Source organism: Glycine soja, chromosome 8 (assembly GCF_004193775.1).
Source record: "Glycine soja cultivar W05 chromosome 8, ASM419377v2, whole genome shotgun sequence".
NCBI lineage: Eukaryota > Viridiplantae > Streptophyta > Magnoliopsida > Fabales > Fabaceae > Glycine > Glycine soja.
This window is the reverse complement of record NC_041009.1, coordinates 185,741-211,772: the sequence shown is the minus strand read 5'-3', so window position 1 is coordinate 211,772 and position 26,032 is coordinate 185,741. Positions and strand designations below refer to the sequence as shown.

The 26,032-nt window shown below is 34.2% G+C and overlaps 4 protein-coding genes across 4 annotated transcripts; all 4 read left to right on the top strand.

The window, feature by feature from the left end:
- Positions 1-897: 897 nt before the first annotated feature.
- On the top strand, positions 898-4,473 carry LOC114420932. Its single transcript, XM_028386644.1, has 4 exons — positions 898-1,138; positions 1,589-2,498; positions 3,717-3,791; positions 4,202-4,473. Exons 2-4 carry the CDS (start codon positions 1,599-1,601, stop codon positions 4,316-4,318), a joined length of 1,092 nt encoding a protein of 363 aa, XP_028242445.1. The 5' UTR covers positions 898-1,138; positions 1,589-1,598; the 3' UTR covers positions 4,319-4,473.
- Positions 4,474-8,194: 3,721 nt separating this feature from the next.
- Positions 8,195-13,179, top strand: LOC114420931 (aldehyde dehydrogenase family 3 member H1-like). Its single transcript, XM_028386643.1, has 12 exons — positions 8,195-8,385; positions 8,622-8,723; positions 8,843-9,086; positions 9,295-9,363; positions 9,446-9,542; positions 9,975-10,181; positions 10,542-10,657; positions 10,754-10,858; positions 10,938-11,110; positions 11,196-11,286; positions 12,151-12,300; positions 12,750-13,179. Exons 1-12 carry the CDS (start codon positions 8,348-8,350, stop codon positions 12,981-12,983), a joined length of 1,626 nt encoding a protein of 541 aa, XP_028242444.1. The 5' UTR covers positions 8,195-8,347; the 3' UTR covers positions 12,984-13,179.
- Positions 13,180-15,143: 1,964 nt separating this feature from the next.
- Positions 15,144-18,980, top strand: LOC114420930 (aspartic proteinase Asp1-like). Its single transcript, XM_028386642.1, has 8 exons — positions 15,144-15,793; positions 16,000-16,117; positions 16,330-16,553; positions 17,222-17,446; positions 17,533-17,671; positions 17,978-18,178; positions 18,297-18,369; positions 18,529-18,980. Exons 1-8 carry the CDS (start codon positions 15,588-15,590, stop codon positions 18,636-18,638), a joined length of 1,296 nt encoding a protein of 431 aa, XP_028242443.1. The 5' UTR covers positions 15,144-15,587; the 3' UTR covers positions 18,639-18,980.
- Positions 18,981-22,650: 3,670 nt separating this feature from the next.
- Positions 22,651-25,237, top strand: LOC114424706 (protein MAIN-LIKE 1-like). The gene is made up of 8 exons (XM_028391556.1): positions 22,651-22,654; positions 23,183-23,353; positions 23,435-23,526; positions 23,631-24,290; positions 24,383-24,496; positions 24,620-24,800; positions 24,949-24,980; positions 25,070-25,237. Exons 1-8 carry the CDS (start codon positions 22,651-22,653, stop codon positions 25,235-25,237), a joined length of 1,422 nt encoding a protein of 473 aa, XP_028247357.1.
- The last annotated feature ends 795 nt before the right edge of the window (positions 25,238-26,032 follow it).

Genomic DNA, 26,032 nt, shown 5'->3' with positions numbered 1-26,032 from the left:
TTGTTTCTTATGGAATAAAAAATCATATTTAACAACTTTATTTATTTAAATTATAATTTTTCGTTGAAAGCAATCAATATCCTTTTTTTATTAAGATAATTTTGTTATTTGCATATAACTTATATAATTATATGTTAGGTTTTTAGTTGTACATCAAACACTGAAAAAAGATAAGAATTTATCATTTTTATTCTTTCCTATTTTTCTCTTATTTTCTTAGTCATCCTTATCATATCTCATGAAAAAAAAAAGATTTTGTTCTCATAAATAAGCCATTCTTATTGTATCCTTAAATTTAAACAAATCCATTCAAATCCTTGAGTTGTATTATATTTAATTCATTTAAATGACAACAATTTTTCCTCCAATTAACCTTATAAGTTTAGTATTAAGTTAGAACAATCATATTTATTAATCATACTAATAATTTATAAGAAAAATATTGTTAATCATACTAATAATTTATGAGTTTAATGATTATGAATAAATTATAATTTATTGTTAATATGACTTTTAAAATTATTATAATAAAATTCAACGTATTTAATGAGTTGTAATTAAATGAAAGTATAAGATAAAATTGTTTTACACGGTAAAACACAATCAATTTAGTCATAATGTATATGGAGAAAAAGAATTAAGACGAGAAGATCTGAGGAGTCCAACGAAATAGGGAAAAATAAAATAAAACAAAAAAGAAGAAAGAAATATATGCGTTATGAAGTGTGTAAGGAAAAGGATAGAAAGACGTAATTCGTAATTGGGATGTATGATGTACGTGCAGAGAGAGGTGAAAATATATTGTATTGTGACTGTGAAGGGAATGAAAGAGGATTCAATTTCTGTAGTTTATAGTTTAGTTGACAAAGTAGAATTTTTGAAAAAAGATTTTAATTTGATATCCTAAAATATACTCTGAATATCAAATTGATTATTAATAAAAAGAAAAAGAAAAAACAATGAAAGAGGATGGGAAGATAAACACAGACTCTCCTAAACAGAACAGTGGCAATGAATGATTTGTGTGGAATGGGTGAGTAAATAAGTCGATAAGTGATAAGTGAGTGAAACGCCGCATTCAGAACTCAGAACTCAGAAGACCGTGTAACGCACTCCACTGCACTGTTGTTCTCTCTCGGTGAGTCACCTTAATCTGCGATCTTTTCTTTTTCTAACTCAATTATTAAGGGATTTTCACTTTCATCTTCCCTTTGTGGGTGGGTGGGTGCCGCCCCATCAATCAATCCCTTATGCCGCTCCAATATTACATTCTAGCACTACTCTACTCAATTTCAAACAATATCACTTTCTCATTTCTATATTCATTTTTCTTTATCCTTATTCACTCTATCATCTAATCTCTGCCTTTGGCTCCGTCTATTTCTCTCTTTGAACTTTAGACTTCTCCCCTTTTCTTATTCCATTTATTTTAATTTGTTACTATTTCTGTGTATGCTTTTTCTTTTTTTGTGTTGTACGCTGTTGCAGAAGAAGTCTCTGCGAACTCAATTACGTTAACCTTATTCAAGTATAATAGAATGTTCCAATAATCTGAAATATCCAATTGTGTCTTTGAATCTTAACACAGAACTTATCAGATGAGCAGAGAAAATACGCCAGCAATGGCAAAGGAAGAAGTCTGTGATGATGGTTCCTCCAGTGTTGAGAATGTGGATTTAGAATCTCATGCTCGAATTAGTCTCGACAAGGATAATGGCTTGGGAACCTGTCGTGTGTGCCAATGTACCGAATCTGATAAAAAGGCAGATGCCGCACTAGAATTTTTGGGCATCATTCCAGGTTCAGAAATGTGTAAAACCAAGGGGGAAGTGGGATCTGATGGTGGTGGCGATGGAATTCCCGAAAATACGTCTCTTGACAGAAATAATGAGAAAAATGCTGGTATGGTGGAATTTGTAAGCCCTAATGGGGAGGTTTTCATTTGTAAAAGCGATTTGGAACTTGGTTTGTGTCATCAAGATAAATTAGTTGAACTTGGATGTTCTTGTAAAAACGACCTTGCTTTAGTACATTATGCTTGTGCACTTAAGTGGTTTGTCAACCATGGATCTACCATTTGTGAAATATGTGGACATATAGCAAATAATATCAGAATTTCTGACTTCAATAAGGTTGTTGGTGCTTTGAAGGAGTATGAAGTATTGAGGGAAAGAACTGCTAGTGGGGATCCTGGTGCCGCACATGTTCATGCAAATGCTGTTGTGGATCCTGATGCTGTGGCTGCTATCCGGAGGCAACGGCTAAGTGAGATTGCACTATGGTTTTGTCCTTATAATAACAGTCACAATAACAACATCAGCAGTGTGGACACAGTTTCACAGATTGTTTCTGAGCAGCCTTTAAGTATTGTTACTGAAGATGCTGCCCCCACACAGAATCCTGCAACCAAGTGGGCCGTGGAGGGTACAGGGATCCTGCTTGCTACGGGGCTGCTTACCATCACCCTTGCATGGCTTATAGCTCCTCGTGTTGGAAAGGTATATAAAATCTAGTATCAATTCTGATAAGTACCTAAATTTACTAATATATTTATGTGACAAGTTCTTATATGCCCTTTCTTTGCTGGAATTTGCCTGTATATGCATACATGGATCGATACCATGATTTTATATAACTACTTTTATTTTACCTTCAACTTACAAAATTGTAGGATTATATTTTGAGGTTATAATATTGATGCATGCATTGAGGCAGGCTTAATGTGTTACTCATGCATGGAACAAATATACTAGTTTGGGTCTCTATCAATACTAGTTTGGGAGAACATTTGGGTAGGAAATGTTTCTACTTTAGAGGCCTTTCCTTTCCAGTTTCATCTCTCTAGTCTACGTTGCTCAACTCACCATTAGCTGCTTTTATTCTATTTAGGGTCATTCTCTATATTGGGACTTTCATTTTAGTGTAGCTTTGAATGACAGTGAACTACAATCCATTTCGTTCCTACTTGATTGTATATATCTCTTAGCCATTAATGATTGGAAAGTTGGACTTTGAATTTCTGTGGAGAATATCTTGCATATTTTCTTTTCTCTTTCCAAGTCTTACTTCTAGTTTTCAAGATTCCTTCTGAGCCTCAACAAACCCATCTAGAAGCCTGAAGGTTCCTCCAAGGTCAAGTCTTTTTGTTTGGTCGATGGGACTTAACAAGATTAATGCAAATCACTTGTTGCAATCGCATGGGCAATCCCGTCTCACTTTCTCTTGATATGTATGATGTGTGCACATCTAGTCTAGCTAAGAAAAGCATGCCACTTGTTTTGCATTGCAAGGTGATTATTTTCCTTTTGAACAATTTTTTTGAGTATCAAGGTGCACTGGCTGTGTGTGACGGCTAGAACAATTTTTTATGGGTAACTATAAAACATGCCACTGGTAGTTACTTAACTTTTAAAAGCTCTAGTAAAAACATATAAAATAAAATCTTATGTGGGCCTTTTTAGCTATCCTTCAGTTTGTGTGGTTCAAACGTAATGCTTGTATTTTGAAGGGTGCTTCTGCTCCTAAATCTTGATTTGGTGGTCTACTCATGGCTACTTCAAGAGAGGAACTACTTTGGATGGGCAAAATGATTAAATAGCCTTATTGCATTCTTTGTTTTTTGGTACACTTATGTGTGTTTGTGTGTATATATTGCTTCTTCCCTATTGATTTTGGTTAGAAGCATCTGCATAATACCGCCTGTGTTTGTTTTCCAGAAAACTGCTAGAAGTGGTCTTCATATCTTACTTGGAGGAGTTTGTGCTTTAGCCGTGGTGGTTTTCTTCCGCTTTGTAAGTACTTTGTGTACCTTCCTTTTGCTTCCCCACATATTTTGTTAAATTTTATTCAGATTTGGTTATGTTTGGCTAGATTCAAACTTGACTATGTTTCTACCCAAGTGAAGTATGTCTCCTGTGAAAGATACCAGTGACCTACTAGGGAAAAAAAAACTTGACTATGCTTTTAAAAATAATTGAAATATAAAAGAAGACCCTGACATATAGTTGATTTCTTCTCAATTAGCATGGATCTTTGAAGTTTGAATAATTGAATGAATTATGTCCAAATTTATCGTGTCAGGAACTGTGAAAAAATATTGAACATGCTTGAACTTTGTGGCATATACATAACTGCGCTTTATTTATTTGAATCCCGGTGTCAGAGTCTAATTGTTCCTTTTGTATACTTCTGGTTATTGCAGTTTGTGCTTACCAGAATCAAGTATGGACCTGCACGTTATTGGGCAATCTTGTTCGTTTTCTGGTTTCTTGTCTTTGGAATATGGGCTTCAAGGACCCATGGTGCCCACACAACATGATCCCATAGTGCAGTTGTTATACTATTGACAAGTGTACCAATTGTTGTCACAGTTTACAAAATTTGTAGTTAAGATCGTCTTCTCGGGAACTTGGGTTACTCAGTTCCTTGGTAATATTAAATAGTTTAATAGTTATATACATGTTTGATCGAAAATTTATTGGTTTGTTACAATAAAAGTAAATAATGTAAAAGTTGCAAGCCTATAATTATGAGAAAAGCAATGAAAAAGGATTTGAACTCAATCAAAAAAAACATAGGATTAGATTTCATCATTTGGCTCTTTAGTATCTTAATGAAATTTACACATATGAATCATTTTTTACTGTAGTTGATGCACACACTAAATCATATCATATCGATTTCTCGCATATGACATTTCCAAGAGTAATTATCAAATATTTATTCCTCGCATATTCAATAATTATTCCAACATTACAAATAAGTGTAAGATCATAATCAATACGCTATGATTTATTCCTAATAACATAACATAGAGAATAATTTTATTCAATTTAGACTCTTGAGAGTACTTTCCAGTCAAACTCAAGAGCTATTCATGAGACTATTGATTAGATAAAATTAAGCATAAAGAGCATGATGAGGATACCGACAACAGATAGAAAAGATTTATATATACATGAATATCAAAAGAGATACATTAGAGTATGAAAATTACATTCAATCCTACATAGAGAACTAGTCACTTAATGAATATTCGCTCAGGCGAGACTTTCTTGCTGAGGCAACTAGAAGACTTCAAGTTGAAGAAAGCTTGGGTCACCCATGCTATTGATTATCGCTTAGGCGAATCTTGGACAACGAGTGCATTCGTCTAGGCGAATCATTATCACCTATACGAGAAAATCTACTGGACAATCTTCTATTTTCACAGATTTCATTTGCCTACGTGACTCTGGTCTCGCCTGAGCGAAGAAACATGATACTTTAAAACTCCAAGTACTCAGGAATCAACTATTCATTTCTCCAAAAATGTTTTCCACTTCTTCCACCTTACTTCCATCATATACCAATCTTTTAATCTACAAAATTGCATGAAAAAAAGTTGGATAAACCTTCAAATTATAAACAAAACATTTAATTCTATTTTAACTATCAAATAACTCAAAATTAAGGAAAGTTTTTAAGAAAAGTTCTTGAAATCACAAGTGTCAATATTCAAATCACATATTAATTAAAATATAACACTTATCAATAGTGCTTTAGATCTTTGTTAAGTCATTTGATTGTTTTGAACAAAAAAAATCCTTCCCACCTCTCCTTAACATTTCCTTACTATCTTGAATTTTGAGATTTTGAATAGATATTCATTATGATAAGACTTATGAGTCTATTTGGTAGATTCTCATATTTGTTCAATGTAAAATGACAATTATGTTGTTTGCAAGCTAGATTTATGAATTCTAGTTGTTTTTAGATCTTTCACGCACAGAACATTGTATGGATGTGGGTGAGCATGTGTAATCCTGGGCTCCTTATGGACTTGGTTGGTCATCAAAAAGTATCCAAACTAGAGAAATTGCACAGTGCAAACCATTCGTTAAATAAATAATAATGTGGTACTTGCCAATGGCTAGCCATAAAAAATATCACTCTTGATTTCTTGCACATGAGACTGTATTTTTGGTTACTTCCATTAGCAAGCTCATGCCAACACCTTTTTTTATTTTTATTTTTTTTACAAATACTAATCAGTATCTTGTGACATTAATTAAAGAAACAAGAAAAAAAATGAAAAAAGAGTATTTATTTTATTAGAAATATAATCTCCATCTCTCGTCGAAACTCAACACTATCCACAAACTTAAAAAGGAATTTAGCATGGTGAATAAATTTCTTTGGGGCATTTGTACCATTCAAATAAAAGTGAAGCAGGAACTCAATCATAAAACTTAAGAATGTGAATTTCTTCATCCAAACAAGTAATTTTAAAATTTCAAGAAATTCATTTGATACAATTTAATTTTTGTGTATTTAAAATTTTCTAAATTCTTCGTCCAAACACACACTAAAGGAATATACTGCAAAATCCTCATAGGGACACTTCCAAAAACAAAAGGTTGGCAATATAAGCTCCGTGGATGCTTCAGTTCGTAACGGGGCCACATTCTTTCTATCTTTCCCTTTGAAATTGGTGGGACGCTACAGCAACACTATTAAAACTAAGTCAGCATTCTGAATTAGTACAATTTTTAATGGAGGATACTGTTTAATACTCAACCGAAAAACTTTACAATGGCATGGAGAAAACTGTCTGATAACAAGCTTGGGATTGGAGCTGAGTTTTGTGCAATCTATACTAGTGGAAGACCACATAATTTTATATAACTATGTAGGATAAAAGTTGAAATAGTGGATTTACAAGTTAATGGATATATAATCTTCTTTTATCCAATAGAACTCTCGAAATATCTTATGAATGACTTGTATGAATAGGGAGCTATTTTATCCGTTAATACTATATGGATGAGAAACATAAGTGGAAGGCTTATCAATTAAATGAAAAATGGAACTAAAGTGGAAGGTAGAGACGTAGATTGAATATTAAATATTTATTCAATTATAATAAAAATAGCACAATTAAACAAGTGTTTCTTCTTGATTGTGGGTTGCAATAAATGACGCATCCACACTTACTTGCTAGATGCACATATACTCCCTCACTTTTAAATATTTATTCAATTATATATTTTGTCGTCCTTAATTTTGTATATTTGAATCTTCTATCCCAACTTTTTTTTTAATTTGAGTAAATTATAATGAATTTAGGAATTATTAGACATGTATTCCTGATTACTTTTGCTTCCGTGACTGAGGGTGTCAACTTTTATTGAAATGGCGAAACAACCCTTATGACTTAAGCCCCCTCATTTGTTCTCACCTCTGATCTTACATACTTTGGGTATTTTTTTTGTTCTCATTCTTACATTTGTGTTTTCTTATCCCTTCCTTCAAGAAAGCTGATTTATTGAATTTGCACCGACATTTGTAACAACTACCGCTCTACCGCCACCGTCAATACCTTTCCCTAATTTATTATGCTTTTCATATTTTATTATATTTAATGCCGATAAAAAAAAGGCAATAAGAAACACAAAATCTTGTATCGATTTCGTGTATGAAGATTTTGAGTTATTTGAATTGATTGTTATTCTCTTCCTGTGTTACTCATTTTTCTTTTCTTTTTTCCATTACAAATGAGGAAGACAATGGTAGGTTGGTCCATGTATTTCATTAAACACGCATGGGCAAAGCACATGACCCCTTCTAGTTAATAGAAGCCAACGGTGTTAATGTGCAGGGTTGTCTGTGTAACAGAATGATAAAATTAGGGGAAGTTTACTTAGGAGTAAAATAACAAGGGAATGTAAGTGTTATAAGGCCTAAATATTGGAGTAGTCAGAGTAATTTGCCTCTCTTTTTTTATTTTTTACATAAATTGTCTCTCATAGATCCTAGATTTACCACTCAATTGGGACAATTTTCAAACGTGTCTATGTCTATTGTGTTGGGCAGGTAGACAAAACAAAGCCACTGTTCTGTATCGTGATTGTCACTTTACTTACACTTTTGTCTTTAACTAACATAGTACACTAATTATTGTATGTACTAATGTATTTTTACTGGCTTTTATCAATTGATCCAAGGGTTGTGACATATAAAAGATGCATGCATGGAACGGTTAGGATTTAAGAGACCCACGTGAGTTCGCGTACGACATAAATTCCCAGCCACTCCATTACCAAACTTGACTTGAGTGCACAAGATTTTTTTCTCTCATTGCTAAACTAAAAGTCTACAACGTTTCTTTTATTTTTGGCTATGTCCTTGTCAAATTACCCATGATTAATACCAAGTCTTTAAATGTGTTAAACATTATCTTCCTATTTTTCATGGCTGAGAAATCATTCCATTTCCGGCTTATATATATACACATAAATGCAGCTTCTTTTATTTTTAATATTAGACATCACTACCAAAGATCTTTCTTTCAGCTTCTTGTTCTACAATGAAAAGCCTCTGCCTTGGGCCGTTTCTTGCTGCTAGGTACGTATTTTTCTAACTTTTGAGCTTATTTTCTTCTACCTTTTGATTCATTAACCCAGTGATTGTTCATATATTATTTATTTTGTGATGATGAAAACTAAGATGATCAATGCAACTTGATGGGAAGCATTATCACCCAATTGAATAATAGAATTGCCCAAAATATGTTGAAAAAATAAAAACTACCATTTCATCATAATTGATGAGCCTCTTACTCCAGTTCTTCCTAATAACAGTGCCCCAGTTGGTAGAAGAGCCTATGGAGGCCACTTAAGCAGAAAGTGCTTTCAAAAGCAACTTCACTTCCACTCACGTTGTGTTGCTTTCTCTTCATTCATGTAAGCCCTCTCTCTCCCTCCACCTTTTGGTCATGGAGCGTTTTAATTGTGTATTCTTAACTAAGATGTTATTTTCATGTGGTCTTCTTGCATGCATATGTATGGTTTACCTTGTGAAGATGTTCTGCAACTATATCAGTGATGCCAGAATTAGAAGAGAAGCAAGTGTTTGATGGAGAGAAGGCTAATTTGCTAGTTAAAGATCTCAGAAAGAGCTTTGATTCAGGCATGACTAAGAGCTATGGATGGAGGGTTTCCCAGTTGGAAGCCATAGCTAAGATGTTAGAAGAGAAAGAGAAGGAAATTACTGAAGCTCTATATAAGGACCTTGGAAAACCTCGACTTGAAGCATTTATAACCGAGGTCTTCAATTTCTTGCTTTTATAATTTTGTTTATATGCTTCATATGCCTTCTGTTAGCCATTAATTTATGGAATTCTTTCCTTTTTCTTTTTTTCTCCATTCCCTTTTGTCATGATGGGATTTGATGTTTCCATTTGTCCAGTAATCTCCTCAGCCTCACCATCATCATCATGGTCACCAGATTTGATGTAAGTGTTTCTTAATGCAGATTTCCCAGGCTAAATCCTCATGTAGTGAAGCACTTAAAGAGCTGAAAGAATGGATGAAGCCTGAGAAGGTAAATTGCCAAGAAAACACAAGTTTCAACATGGCTTTATTAATTAACAACCAAGCTTCTTTCTTTTTTTTAACCCTTTTAGGTGAATACTTCAATCACAACATATCCATCATCAGCAGAGATTGTGCCAGAACCACTGGGGGTTGTGTTGGTCATCTCAACATGGAACTTTCCTTTCTGTATGTAGAAGATGTTCCCTTTTCACTCTATTTATATATCTAAACCGTATTTGGTTATAATTGAGAACAGCTTTTCTTCATCTCAGCCAATTTCATCACTGTGGAGCTCTTGTAGTGGGATGTATTTGTCCTGTAAATAAAACTCTTCGGCACTCTTTAAGTTTTCTTTGTCAAAATTCAAATTTCACCAGTTATTTCAAGCTCTAAACTTATTTGTGCTCTCTGTCTATGAATTTAGCCAGAGGTTAATATTCCCTTGCTTAAACTTTCAATAAATTAGAGCCAAGTCTATTATACTTTTGTAACCTTCTCCATATCAACATAATCTTTTGATATTCACCAATCATGACTTGTCACTATCTAATGTGTTGACTTGGCATCTTCTCCTTGTCCTTTCCTTTCCATTGATTAGTTCTTATTTCCTATCTTCAGTGTTATCAATGGATCCAGTCATTGGAGCCATTTCCGCAGGCAATGCTGTGGTCCTGAAACCATCAGAAATTTCTCCAGCAACATCATCACTGCTTGCAAATTTGATCGAACAATATCTAGACAACTCTACCATAAGAGTTGTTGAAGGGGCTATTCCCGAAACATCTGCACTCCTGGATCAGAAGTGGGATAAGATACTTTATACAGGTAATGTGTCTTCTAATTTCTATTGTATCAATATGACAATATCCTACAAGATCATACCATATCAAACAGATTCATCAGTCTCAAAGAATGTATGCAATGTGAATAGTAAAATATCAGTGTTAATAGTATGGTCCAATTGTTTGATATTATTTTCTTTTGAAGCTGTATGAAATTTGGCTCTATTTTAAGCCATCCCATATATATGTCTAATTCTAGTAATCACTTATCATAAGTTGCACCAAGAAATTTGAGTTGACACTGTTGAAGCTTTCACTTGATTATAAAGTCACACGTATTTAGTTCATTTAACATGCTTACTTCATTACAAGGTTCCATGCATGATAGACCAGCTTTTTGCAGGTAGTGCTAGAGTAGGTCGCATTGTCATGGCTGCTGCTGCAAAGCATCTTACTCCAGTGATTCTGGAACTTGGAGGAAAGTGCCCAGCTGTTGTTGAATCAGATGTCAACTTACAAGTAACATCATCAATGGATCTTGTTATTTACTCATCAATGGATCTTGTTATTTACGCATCAATGTAATTTCATGTATAACAATCACTGAATTTTCAGGTTACTGCAAGGAGGATAATAGCTGGCAAGTGGGCATGCAATAGTGGACAAGCATGCATTTCTGTTGATTATATCATCACAAGAAAAGAGTTTGCCCCAAAGCTGGTAAGGTTGCCTCAATATTACAAAATTCTGTGTGCTGCCTAATAAAATATATTACTCTCGATAATTTCTCACTCAACAGGTAGATGCCTTAAAAGAAGAATTGGAACAATTTTTTGGTAAAGATCCTATGGAGTCAAAAGACATGTCAAGAATTGTGTCTCCAAACCAGTTTGCGCGGCTTGTGAATCTCTTGGATGAGGATAAGGTATCTGACAAAATTGTTTTGGGAGGTCAGAGGGATGAGAAGAAATTGTGAGTTGCATTCCCTTTTTAATTTTTAAGATTGCAAATATTACTTATACTATATCATAACACCAATTCTTCCTTTATATTGCAGAAAAATTGCCCCAACTATCATATTGGGTGTTCCTGAAGATGCTATGATAATGCAAGAGGAGATATTTGGGCCAATAATGCCAATCGTCACTGTGAGTACTAGATCACAATGAAAAAGTTAATTTAACATTTAAGACTTGTTGGCAAGGATTATGGATCTTTGTCAAGAAAATAATTCTGTTCTTGATGCAGGGAAAACATGTTTCATTTATTATAGGGAAAAATATGTTTTTGTTCCCTTCGGTCAAACTTGATTTTGGTCCTTATACTTTTAAATTGATGGATTTAGTCCTTCAACTTTTGGAAAACATGTAAATTTAGTCCCTTTTCCAACTTTGTGGCAGTCAAAAACTGTCACTAAATGTTAAGTTTAAATGTGAGGAGGGACTCAATTCACATATTTTCAGTTGCAGGACTAAATTCATCAATTTAATACTATAGGGCCCCAAACCAAGTTTGGCCGAAAGTTCAAGCACCAAAAACATATTTTTTCCTTTATTTTTTTTATGCTCACATTTTCCCCTTTATTATAACTTAACCTTAATTTTCTTTTCCAGCTGGTAGTGGCCATTCTTTCGTTCCAACTCCTTTGCAAAAACCATAACTGATTCCTGTTGACCAGTTTCATGTTCCCTGTTACAACTGACAGAGACCCTAAAACACCAGTTTTGAAACTTGCCTCTCTTTTTCTTGTAGTATGCCACTGTGTGAATGAGAACATATTAAAAAGATGATTTATTCCTTCAAATGTTCAAGTGTATTGTCCAGATTCCAGAAAGATTTCACCCTTCAAATATCAAGCAGTGTTAGCATGTGCTGTCTATCTTCCTTATTTCTCTTGTTCCCCTAGTTATTTCCAACCAAATTTACTCTTACAAAAATTATCTCGGGAAGGACTTGATATGTTTGTTCATATTTAGCATAAAGTTGTTATATTTACCCTTACATTTTTGCAGGTAGACAATATAGAAGATTGCTACAGTATAATAAAATCAAAGCCAAAACCTCTTGCTGCATATCTCTTCACAAACAATGAGCAGCTGAAGAAGGATTATGTGGATAAGATATCTTCTGGAGGGATGCTCATCAATGACGCCGTCATCCATGTAAATATTCTCTTCCTACAATTTATACATGAAAAATTGTTGTATGCTAACATAATTTTCTTCAATTATGGTCATATTTTCATAAATCAATTGTTCTCTGATAGTGCCCCATCTGTAGAGGGAAAAAGAAAAGTTATGCTCTCTTTATTTGGCATCTTTCATTTGCATACATAAAATGATTCAACTTAGCATGAGAGAAATTCTGATGGTTGAATGATATAAGTTGACTTTAAAAACAAAGTAAATAATAAAGCACTTGATGAACTTGGGCCTCTATCTCTAGATGATTAAGACTTTGCAACCTAATTTTTAATAGCATGCAATGAAATGCAACCTGAAAATCCAGAGCACATATATTTATCAAATGAAACCAAAACTTAAAAATTTAAGCTAGTATATACATGCATTTAAATGTGTTTATGTGTAGACACTTATCTATATGCATGCAGGTTGCAACTCGTGGGTTGCCTTTTGGAGGAGTTGAAGAGAGTGGAATGGGTTGTTACCATGGAAAATTCTCTTTTGATAGTTTCAGCCACAGGAAGTCAGTTCTCTATAGAAGTTTTGATGCAGATTCTACCATTAGGTACCCTCCGTATACACCTCAGAAGGAAAAATTATTGAAGGCCCTTATTAGTGGCAATATTGTTCAAATTATTCTTTCTCTTTTGGGGTGGTCTTAAGGATGATAAGGTCCCTTTAAAAAAAAAAAACGTTCATGAATTAGAAGTACTGTACTAAAACAATGTGCAAGGGCAGTGACTCGTGGCTTCCCACTTTGGTTGAAGTGGCAAAAGATAATTACAATTTTCCCCTCGAGTTTTCAATCTCATGAATCCTAATAAAAAAAAAAAACTCATGAATCTGTTCTTTGATTGCTATTCCGCTCTAAATTAATGAATGAGATATCGAAGACAATGTCGCTGCTTGATAGATTAGTGGTAAGCAGCACAACATATGCTTCACGGCTTAATTATTTTCAATTTTTAGTTTAAACTATGATTGGCATGGAGTTATTCTTTTTTTCCTAATGGAACCTCAAAGTATTCTCATAAGTTTAAGTCCTTTGGGTTGCCTATAAATTAATTCTCGGTTTAAGATTTATTCATTTTTTTTTTGACAAAAGGATTTATTCACACTTAAACTTCTTTGCTCATTCCCAGTGTATTATGTAAAGATTGAAAATTTGGTGTAATTTTTTTTATTGTTTCATCTTTCTCCCATTAAAATTGAAGTTTCGGTAATCATATCAAGATTATACCTAAAAAAAAGTAAGTCGAAATACAACTTGCATCTTCTAGAATTTTTTTTTTTTTTTTTTTTTATCGTAAGAATTGAACATATTATTAAAAATTTTACAATAACACTCGCCCACACGATTTAACCAACTACTAAGCTAAACCCCCCTTGCTTACATATTCTCTTTTATGAAAAACTTTATGGGGGACGTTTAAAACATGCATGCGACAAGAAATTCTTTTTCTTTACAATATTAGACCGACTATATAAATCAAACAACATTACTTTAATGTACATTTATGTCTGAGATTAATTTAAATGTATATTTTAGTTATATTTAAAAATTAAAATTAATTTAATCTAACTTTAAAATATGAGTTTAATGCTTATGTATTAAATAATTTTATATTATCAGAAAATCATAAATTAATGTTTAAAATATTTTAAATTAATTATTTTAAAAGTCAATAAATTTATTATATATAATAAATCGTAATTGAATGATTATGTACACAGTTATTGTGTAACTTTTTTCTCTTGTAATATATAACCGTACAAACCATTTTTCTTAATTATTAAAAAATGTGAATTATAATTAAGTAAAGTTGAAAACAATTCTATAATGAAGGATTTAAATTCTCAATAAGGATTAATTTTATATAAATGTGGTGAAATTAAAAGAAATCCAAATTCTAAGTCGTTTTGTATTATTCTGACTGTACAAGTGCTTTTAATTTGGATTAGCAACGCAGACCCCAAATACGTTGGATTTTATATTATCTGTTAGTATTTTCAAAAATTAAGTCGTGCATTCGGGGTCTGCGGGCCCACAAAAAAATAATTACAAGTTATTTTTTTACTGAATAATTTCAATTAAAAAATAAATTCACACAGACCAAAAATAAAAAAAGTTAACTTAATAAAAAAATATTTAAGTCTTAAATTAGAAATTAACTATTCGTCATTATATAAGGCAATTTTCGATTTGTCATTTTGTAATTCCTCATGGGCCCAACCCCATCGCTTAGGGCCTACAAATTTACAGTGCTTTTATTGCCGTATACTATTTTTCCATAGTGATTATGAAACCGCATAAATTTGACGATACTAGTACTTGTTTGAATATATAAGATCCAATTATTTAATTTATTAGAATTAAAAAAATAATTAATTTAATTGATAATAATAAATTTATTTTAAATTTATAATTTTTTTAAAAATTATCCTTCTCATTAATATTTATTTCTCTTTTAATTATTTATTAATATATTTTTTCTTTTCTTTCACTAGAATATTTTTAGTAAAAAAATAATTAATATAAAAAATGTTATAAATTGAGACTTATAAAAAATAATAACTTAAGTCTTATAAATAAAAACATAGAAAATACAAATAATATGAGCTTAATGTTTATATACTAATGTAGATCAGTTTTATATAATTATTTAATTATATATTATTATTTGAATTATTTAAAAAAATTAATAAATTTATCATATATAATAAATTATTTTAAAAATCAACGAATCCTGTAATTCAAGAAAAACGTGCCAAAACTAAAATTTAACAATAGTATTTTGGTTGCAGTGTTGGAAGGAGGAAAGGAAGAAGTTTCCAAGAAGCTAACGAAGAGTCTCACAAAAGCTGAACTAACACACTCGTACACTGCTTCCAATTCCACCCTCTCTTCCATTTTTTTTTTCTTTCAACTACTCTGAAGGGTTGTGGATTGTGATATTCTTTACGAGGAAGAAAGGAACCAGAAGTCAAAGCATGAGAAGCAATCCCACTTCCAATGCCGAGGTTCTTCTGTCTTTTCTTCCTTCCTAAACCCAATACAAGGTTGTCACTTTTATTCCCACCAACTAGAGAAGCCAAAGCAATTCCCATGAACAAAACCAACACTTTCAACAAGAATCAAGTATTTTGATTTAAACTCAACCCCTTCACTCTTCTATTTCTTTTGTTCATTCATACATTCAAATAATAAATAAAACAATAAAAGAAACAAGAATTTGGTTGGATAGAGAGAGAGGGAATAAAAAAAGATGAAGATGGGGAAAGTGGTGATGGTGGTTGCAGTGATGGTGTTGTTCAACATGTCTTCTTGTTCTGCTTGGTTTGGTGGTAACAAACACAAAAGTGGAAGGAACTCGATTCTCCCAAGTGAAGCCACGTCATCACGGTCAAGGCTTTTGAACCCTGCTGGCTCCTCTATTGTGCTCCCTCTTTATGGCAACGTTTATCCTGTTGGGTATGTACATAGCTTCAAAACTTTTCCATAAGAATATAGCAAAAACAACTTTAGTTATTTGTTCCCAACAAAAAGCAATCTTTTGAGGACATTTATAATGTATAATTTCTTTTTTAATTAAAGTGAAACGTCTTTTGATATTGATGGTGTGAAGGAAGTTAGTATTCTAATATAAATCAGTTTATTTCAATTTTCAATGTTTACAGGTTCTATAATGTTACTCTTAATATCGGTCAGCCAGCAAGGCCTTATTTTCTTGATGTGGACACGGGTAGTGATCTCACATGGCTCCAATGTGATGCCCCTTGTACTCATTGCTCTGAGGTAATATTTCACTACCTATAACCTATATGAAAAGAAAATCCCCCTAAAGTTATTTCCTTTTAGAATCTTAATAGGCCAACCACCAATTTGAAGTGCCAACCAAAACCTTATGAGATTGACAAGCTCATCCTTTCTTACAGATGCAGTGAGAGAATAGAGATACATTTAATGTTTGTCTGTTTGAATTTAATTTATTGCTTATTATTTTTCAGACACCCCATCCACTCTACAGGCCCAGCAATGACTTTGTACCCTGCAGGGATCCCCTTTGTGCATCCTTGCAGCCAACTGAGGACTACAACTGTGAACACCCTGATCAATGTGACTATGAAATTAATTATGCAGATCAGTACTCGACCTTTGGCGTGCTTCTCAATGATGTCTACCTTCTCAACTTCACCAATGGAGTCCAACTTAAAGTTCGGATGGCACTCGGGTTTGTTTACTCTCCAAGTCCAAGCTTTGCTTCACCACCTCTCAGCCATTTTTACTTTATTTGTCTATGAATGGTTTCTTGATGTATTATCATTTCTGCAAGCTTGCTTTTAGAAAAGGCCTTGAGATAAAATACTCAGCAAAGTTGTTTGCGTATCTTAACTGCAACAGCAATTAGTAAGTACCAATACAGGTTAGAATGATTTGTACAAGTGAATTAGGTTGAAATACACGAGCACTGAAAGTGAGAACTTCAGAATGGACCCTTGTGGCTGCTTACTCAAGTCTATGAAACTGGTTAATTTGTGTGTTGATTGTTATGCATACTACAATTGAGAGATTAAAAATAATTAATACCAGATCAATTGTGTTTTTCATGGTATATGTTTCCCATTCAGGGATAAGTAAAATTGTTTTTCTTTTTAATCTTACAAATTTCTTATGAAGTCCAGAAATCCTGAGAAATTGGATATATTATCTTTATATAATATGCTTTAAGTATTGCCTAGAAAAATTTCAGAAGAACACTCCAATGTTGTGTGATCGGAATATGCTTGATCATGTCATCTTTACATCCCCGGGTGATTATAATTTGTGTCACTTTGTATTTTTGTTAAGAAATTCTTAATAGTTATCTAATACACCTCTCTTTTTTATACCTTTCTACAGATGTGGATATGATCAAGTATTTTCTCCTTCTTCTTACCATCCCTTAGATGGATTACTTGGCCTTGGAAGGGGAAAGGCCAGCTTGATATCCCAGTTGAATAGTCAGGGCTTGGTACGAAATGTGATTGGACATTGTTTGAGTGCACAAGGAGGAGGGTATATCTTCTTTGGGAATGCATATGATTCTGCTCGAGTGACTTGGACTCCAATTTCATCTGTAGATTCGTAAGTACACCTGAAGAAATCAGATGCCCATTTTTACATTTTCCACGTGTTCTTAATGATTCAAAGTTCTCTGTGCTTTGTGTCAGAAAACATTACTCTGCAGGGCCAGCTGAACTTGTTTTTGGAGGAAGGAAAACTGGGGTTGGAAGTCTGACTGCTGTTTTTGACACTGGAAGTTCTTACACTTACTTCAATTCTCATGCTTACCAAGCACTACTTTCTTGGGTCAGTTAAAACAATTTTCACTATATTCTCATATTTGAAGTATTTCCTTAAGCATGAGGCATTTTTTCTATAAGATCATGCCAGTTTCATCATTAAGATTCAAATTGTAAAAAGAAAAAATAAATGAATAGAAAGTACTTTAACTTAAGTAATGGTTTTGCTAATGTATATGGTATACCCTTGAGGCTGATTCTAAGTAACTAAAAGTAAAATGATTTTATTGGAGAAGAAAGGATTTTATTTTATACTTTTGTGCCAGAAAATAATGGAAGGTTATTTAAGATTTGTTCAATTTCCCAAATGTAGCTGAAGAAGGAATTAAGTGGAAAGCCCTTAAAAGTAGCACCTGATGATCAGACTTTACCTCTCTGCTGGCACGGTAAAAGACCTTTCACAAGCCTACGTGAAGTCAGGAAATACTTCAAGCCTGTGGCACTTGGTTTCACCAATGGTGGAAGAACTAAAGCCCAATTTGAGATCCTTCCTGAAGCTTATCTGATAATATCTGTGAGTTCTACACTCTAACCTATCAATATCTTCTATGTTTGTTGACATTTTTTGCTGCTATCATATTTAATGGATGCATTTCATGTCTGAATGCCAACAAACTGTACGTTCTTGCCAGAACCTGGGAAATGTTTGTCTGGGCATTCTAAATGGCTCTGAAGTAGGGTTGGAGGAACTGAATCTAATTGGAGGTAGGAATTTTGTTGTGTTGTTACTATATCTTTTCTTCTAGTTCCCATTTTAGATAATGGATATTACGATTCGTTAATTCCTAACTTCTTCAGCAGTTTTCGTCGAAATGTTGTGTAAACTCTGCACTATGTAAATCTTGGTATTTATTGTTTATGCAGACATATCCATGCAAGACAAAGTGATGGTGTTTGAAAATGAGAAGCAGTTGATTGGTTGGGGACCTGCAGATTGCAGCCGTATTCCAAAATCCGGAGATGTCAGTATTTGATCATAAAATATGCATAGTTCAGGCATGCATAAGGACGGTATCATTATGCATGTTGTCCTGCAGTTTATAGAGCAGGGTGATAGTACTATTGAATACCAATTTATGTTTACTTGTGATTTGTGAATACAGTCTTGTGTATACTACTATTACTATATCAGTATATTGGAACAGGTATAGAGGTCCATCAAGATAAGGATAAAGGGTATTTATTGTTGTATTGGTGTTACATTCTAATTACCGAGTTGTGATTCAAAGGGTAAAGTCAATGTAAGTTGATGCAGTATTGGATATACATCAAATATTCTGTATTTAGCTGGCAGATCTCATGCATCTTCCTTCTCAGTTTTCAACGATCTCAAAACTATCCAAGTTTGACTGCAGAAAAACTAAGTTGCAGTTCTTTAAGTGTTTTTTTGCGATTACTCTTTAATTAGAATTGAAGTTTCTACTCAATAATTCACGTAATAAAATTTTTGCATTTGAAGGTTGGTAATGGTATAGATTATAAAGGTGAAATTTTAATATTAATTAAATAACAAAACCAAACATATTTAAAGATTTGACTCCTCTATAATAAGGATATAGTATATAATCTCGATTGTTGATGAAAAAAATAAAGTGTTGATATTTAACATATGCATGATTTGTGATGTATATATACGTAATATTGACCATTGATTTTCTTATCACCGAATGAGATAATGTTTTTTTTTCTTCTTCAAAAGTGAGCGACTCACTTTGAAAGAATCAGAACCCTTCCACATAAACTGCTTACTATATCTCAGGTTTTCTATAGATACAGATCCCCAAGCCATAAAAATGAAAAAAGTTAACAATCCCAAAGGCTGAAATATAATTTGTCTATAAAAGAAAAGTTGCCCTCCCATCCAATAAGATAAAGAACCACTACTTTATAATATCCATGTCTCTTTTTTTGGTGAAATATAATAACCGTGTCTTCGCCTTTGGAAAGTACGCGCACTACGTAGCACCTGTTTTGTGTTTTGAGCGTTTATTTGCTTAGTTGTTTTCTTTCAACATCGTTTTTGCTTTTCCCATAATGTCATTTGCTTCAGACACATGTTATTTTCAAGCTGCCAAACATTAGGGCCATGCTAGGCAGCACCATTCCAAAATACACGTGAGAGAACATCATAAAGGCAAGTTTAATTTTAAAGCAAAAAAAAAGCCTTTTTCACGAAGACGAAACCTTGCATTACATTTTCATTTCATTGCTGCTTACTTTGAAAAATGAAAAAATATATAATATACTTATATCACAGACATACAAAGAAATTCTACTACAATATAGCAATGGAACAAGAATTTTCTACGAGGAGTCCTTATATAGCCCTTACAATTGATCTCTTTTCTTTTTTTTTTCCTAGTGATCAATGGCAGTCAGATTCAACAATCCCAAGAACAGACAGCAAAACAAAGCCGGCACGAGCAGTAGTTAGGTACAGTAGAATAGTAGGTACGCTTGAATGTGATTTTTTTTATTTGGGAATGAATTTTAAAAATTAATGTGAGATACCAAATGTTTAAAGTTTCTTAAAAACAATCAGAGAGCCAGTTTGACACAGCCTAATAACTGTACCAAAAACACACTCTAATAAAGTACTAATAGTATATATGATTACTTTAAAACTGGGACGAATATTCTTCCCCTGAAACACTGATTACTTAAATTGAATACTGCCTTTCTTTGACCATTAGGTGTGACCGTGTGTGTCAGAGGCTCATTCGATAAATTAACTTACTTCTCCGATGGCTAAAACATGGCACAGCACACAAATTAAGGCAGCAATGTGCACACACAAATTTTAGGTGTGCGTATGTAAAAAAAAATACACACAAAGATTAAATGATACTCCTCTTTCCGTACTAAACAGTAAAATGATCCACACTCAAATTTTAGGCCATCCTCTTGCTTTTAATAATGATAGTATGATACTAGTAACAGGTACGAGGTCAAAAACATTGGATAAATTATTCAGAGTTGCATGCATTTGGTATATACTACTAATATGCATAATTTAATTTTTCGAGAACATTCTCATCTAGGGGATTAGAAAATGAATGTGAAACCTAGTTCCATGTGACGTGGTTGGTGATCCTAGGCGAACGTGGATAAGGACTTTGGTCTAATATGGAATCTACCCGGATGTTACCTCGTCGACAAGTCCTTTCCCATACAACCAATTTTATAGGAATCATAATTTCATGTTTTGGCCCTTGGGATTCTGATTTTGTCAAATTTCAAACCTTTTTGGTTCCCCTTTGGTCAATCTACTTGCTATCCTCTTCCCTTTTCTTTTTTTCCAATTAAATTAGCAACATTTATTTGTTTATTAGTAAAGTTTCTTTTCTTAGCAAACCACACACCGTTAATCAAACAAACAATAATTTATTAATATTTAATTCCTCTATTTATCAAAAGTCATGTACTTTTAATTCTTTATCAGAGATTTTAACCATATGTTTATATTAAAATATAAAAACTAAAAATATATTAAATTTTTATAGGGACTAATTAATCTGATTATAGAAATATTTTGATAGACTAAAGGTATATTTTATCTAATTCAATAAAAGTAATTAAATTTAGAGTATGTGCGAGACTCAGTGTGAACACTTGATTTGCGTTAGAATTTCTACTAACTGTTGACTTAAAATAATAATGATTTTTGTTAAGAATCAAGCCCTCGTGCTAGTTTGTCTGCTTATGGATATGATTTGAAAAAGATTTTCTCCATCTTTTGGTCCTTGAAATTTTCCTTTGGTCACAATATTATGAAATGGAATCTACTTACGTCTATACTTGATCACCAAGTTTTCTAGCTCCTTTTGCTCCATACATAATCATGATACATGCTCGCCGCCGTCTATTTAGTGGTCCGAATCTAATAAATTATTTGTTTAAATTAAATAAAGATATACTAGTTTAATGAACATAATTAATTGATTGAGTATTATAAATGAGTTGATATCGTACTCAATTTTTAAATATATGTATAAAAAATGAGCATAGTTAAGAAACATCTTTGTCAATGGTAAACCTAGTTGGATGTAGAAAGAGGCAAGAGGTCCAAAGGGATATGAACCTTTTGTCGTCTAGTAGTATGTTTGGCACCGTCTGGGAAGCTTCTTCATCCTTCCCACTGCCTTGTGCACTAAAGGACAAATATATAATAGACAAAGCTTCAACTAGGCTAGGACTCATCTTAGTTAACGGGCTAGCACCTATTGAAGATTGAGTTGGCCCATATTATGCTGAAAACCACGAGGGAGTTGCTATTCTCACCCCGTTATTTTTTCAGAAACATACAAGATGACACTTTTCCCTAGGCTGTTGCTAGGTGCACCCAACAGTTTATGTGAAAATACGTAAATACCCCTGTGGTTTTTTTTAAAAATTTGTGCACCCAACGCCTATTCCTCTTCTTTTCCGTGTTCCTGTTCTTCTGTTCCGCGAGCTCAGTTCATCTTCTTCCGCGTTCCTCTCGTCTTCTCTTGCGCTTTGCTGCTTTTGCGACCACTGGGTGTTGTTGCTTCTGGCGAAGTGGTGGTGGTGTTGTTCACCATTGTTGACGGCGTCGTGGTGGTGCTTTCGTTCTTCTTCTTTGTTGGTGCTTCTCCGTCGAGGTAAGCGTTTTGTGCCTTTTGCTTTCGTGCTTCCATTGTTGTTTGTTTAGTGTAGTTGGTAGTTTGTAGGCATTACCCGCATCTTAGATGATGGTAGGCTTCCAGTGTTGTTGGTTTCGTGCTTCCATTGGTTCGTCTTCTTTGTTGTGTATAGATGATCCACAACCTTAAAAAACATGATCCATGTTTGAGTTATGCGACGCACGAAACATGCAGATCAAGTTGATTCGCGTAAATTTTTTTAGTTTTTAAAAATTGAAATTATAATGTTTAACAAAATTTTTTGCTTTGTATTAATTTATGAGATTTATATTTTGTTTAAGATGGGTTTGTTTAACTAAAGCATGAGGTATGATGCGGAAACATGGGTTTGTTTAAGATATTTTGTTTGGTGTGAATTTATATTTCGAAGGTTTTAGTGGTTTATTACTTTATTTATGTCCCGTATGGTAGTGAATATGCAATTGAAAATAGGAACACAAACTAATAGTTGTAGCTTTACCTTGAACACAAACTATTAAGTTTTGATCAAGTTTAGTGACTCATTAGAATCCTAAAAGGATGCTTAAAAAATTTGAACCCTATAATCCCTTTTAATGACTTTCTAGAGCATTCCTACATCCCTTGTTTGAACTTAAAAAAGGGACACTGGATTCAATGCAAGAGAGCCCACTGAGTTCTCGGAAGTGTACATGTACACATACCCTAGTGACATGATACCTTCTACCTCTTTGTTCTTAAAAGTGTACATGTACATGGATTACTTTATTTTTCCTTCAAAGCAACCTATAATCAAAATCCTAACTGAGAAATTAAAAACAAAAAAAACACTCAAATACGTTTGTGGTAGAGATTTGCAAATCAAGGTTAAGACTAGAGGATTAGGTTTGCGTTAGGTAGGGTTGTTACCAGGGGTCTGGGGAGAAGAGGGGATAGTGATGATTCTGACGGTGCTCCCCAGCGTCGAAGGCCGACGGCATCGGCACGCAGGCGACGGGTACCTGTCATTGTTGATGATCATGTGCCTACGATACCTGCGGACTCGGCTGCGGTACCAGAGGATACCGGTGCACCCATGGTAGATGCTGACGCACAGGACATCGGTCTAGAGACTGACGCATAGGATATTGGTGCACATGATGCTGTAGATGAGCCTGAGGGATTTCCGGGTGGACCCAAGGACCCAACAGTGCTTACGGAGTATGCTGACCATGTTGCAGCCAACGTATGGTTTGGACAGGTATTTATATATTCAAGTCTGTTAAGTATTCTTTTATATTGAGTTTTTGGTTACTGATTGACGCTATTTGAACAAATTGTGTGTTCCTTTGTACTTCAATTTAGGAACGTCCTGATTTGAAGTTATCCTCCCATGAAAGGAAGGTGCATAACTTGGGCAGGCTTGTTCCTACAATTGAGGACATGGTTGCTGGGACAAGATTAAGTCCTTTGATCGCGTGCTCGATAGACACCGACGATCGGGGACTTATATCCTCCTTTGTCGAGAGGTGGCACTGGGAGACTTCTAGTTTCCATCTTCCTGTGGGGGATGCTTCGATCACGCTGGACGATGTCGCGTCTCTTCTCCATCTGCCGATCGTTGGCGAATTCCATGACTTCCAGCCTCTGCGCACCGACGAGGCGGTGCTATTGTTGGTTGAGTTACTGATGGTCTCAGCAGAGGTGGCCATGGCCAAGACAGGCCAATGTGGTGGACCATACATACGCCTGCAGTGGCTGCGAGACGTATACCAGTGTAGATGTCAGACACAGCACTGGATAGTTGCCGCTCGCACTTATGTTCTGCATCTTTTGGGTTGCACTCTTTTTGCAAATAAGAGTGTAACCCATGTTCATGTCGTACACTTAGAGGTCCTGCGTGACCTCAATCTTGCTGGGTGGTATGCATGGGGAGCTGTTGGCCTCATCCATATGTACGATCAGCTTAATGATGTCAATCTCAGCACTAGCCGACAACTTGCTGGTTACATCACCTTGTTACAAGTAATTAACATGTATTTCATAATTTAATTACAACAATATTTTAATGAATGTATATTTAATTAACATGTATGTTTTTCGTGTAAACCCTGTAGTGTTGGATATACGAGCACTTTTCGTCAGTTGCGGAGTGCAATGCTAATTCGAACTACGACAAGGTGTCACCACGTGCGTGTCGATGGATTGCGATAAAGAAGACTGTGAAGAAGGTATCTACAACGACGTACAGGCAGCGCCTGCATCATCTGAGGATCCTAGATGTTTGTTGGATGCCATATGTGGAGCACCGACCTGTGTAGGACTTTCATCCGATTTCGTGCTTCTCGAGACAGCTCCGCTGGGGGCCTGTTGTTGTCAGATACAGACCGGAAAGGGTTATGCGCCAATTCGGCTACGTCCAATGCATTCCTGCACACCCTGTCCATTCATGGGTGTCATATGATGATGTGGATGATACGTGGACGCACTACTCAGACCATCTGGTGGCAGTAGGTGATCTATGTGTTGTGCCAGGTCAGTGTGCGCCTAACTACATAGACTGGTTCTTCATTATATCGCATCCATTCATGACTGCACCACAGACGGATCCCTTCTCGAGATGCATATGCGACGCAGCCCAGTCATATCCCTCATGAGGCAACACCGACATCGACACATACAGATCCTGATGCGGACAAGCCCAGACATGCAGTGGTAAGTGTTACTATTTGGTTAGATGTATGTCATTTACTTCAATTATTTTAATACTAATTTATATAATTCGTTTGTTTTCTATTTAACAGGAGGTTTGCCATGCAATCACAGAGGCTTTGGAGCAACATCTAAATGCGCCCGACACATCGACACATGAAGAGGTCATCCAAAAATGCCTCAGGATTGCCAGGGGTGTCACAGAAGACCGCAATGTGTATGTGAGGTCTCGACGTAGACGGCGCATGGATCAACAATAGTTTATTCACACTTTATATATCATTAGTTTTTGACGATGTATTTGACTTAACATTTGTATATTTTAAGTTGTTTTGATTAATAATATTAGTGTTATTTTTCCAATTATGTTTAAATTACTTGATCCGAAATTTATAACAAATTCATTCGAAATTCATCGACATATTATGAATGGAAGTAAGTAAATTAGAAATGTTAAACTAATATTACAAATGTCATTTAAAATTAAGTTAAACTTTTTTAAAAAATTCAGTCGCCTGCGGATCAAGTTGATTTGTGGAAAACTTGCGGATCAAGTTGATCCGTGTAAGACTCGCAGATCAACTTGATCCGCGTTTGGTCCGCGAGTCTTACACGGATTAACTTAGTCTGCAGGAGACTTTCGCAGATCAAGTTGATCCACGAGTCTTTTATGGATCAACTTGATCCGCACAACGAAACATCGAAGGAGCATTTCTAGTATTTTTAAGTGATGTTGGGTGTACCAGCAATAACACTCGGTGCACCTAGCAACACCCCTTTCCCTCCCCTGTTTCCTACACCTCTTTGCCTTCCCCTTCCTCTCACTCCTTGCACCTCATTTTTCCTCTGTTGATATATATATATATATATATATATATATATATATATATATATATATATATATATATATATATAAAATTTAATTATGAAATAGTTCATTCTTTTAATATAGTTCAATTAAAATTAAATATTAATTATGATACAAATTAATATCACAATTAATTTATTTACTATTAATGAAAAAATTGTATAATAATTAATTTGATTATTTTTAT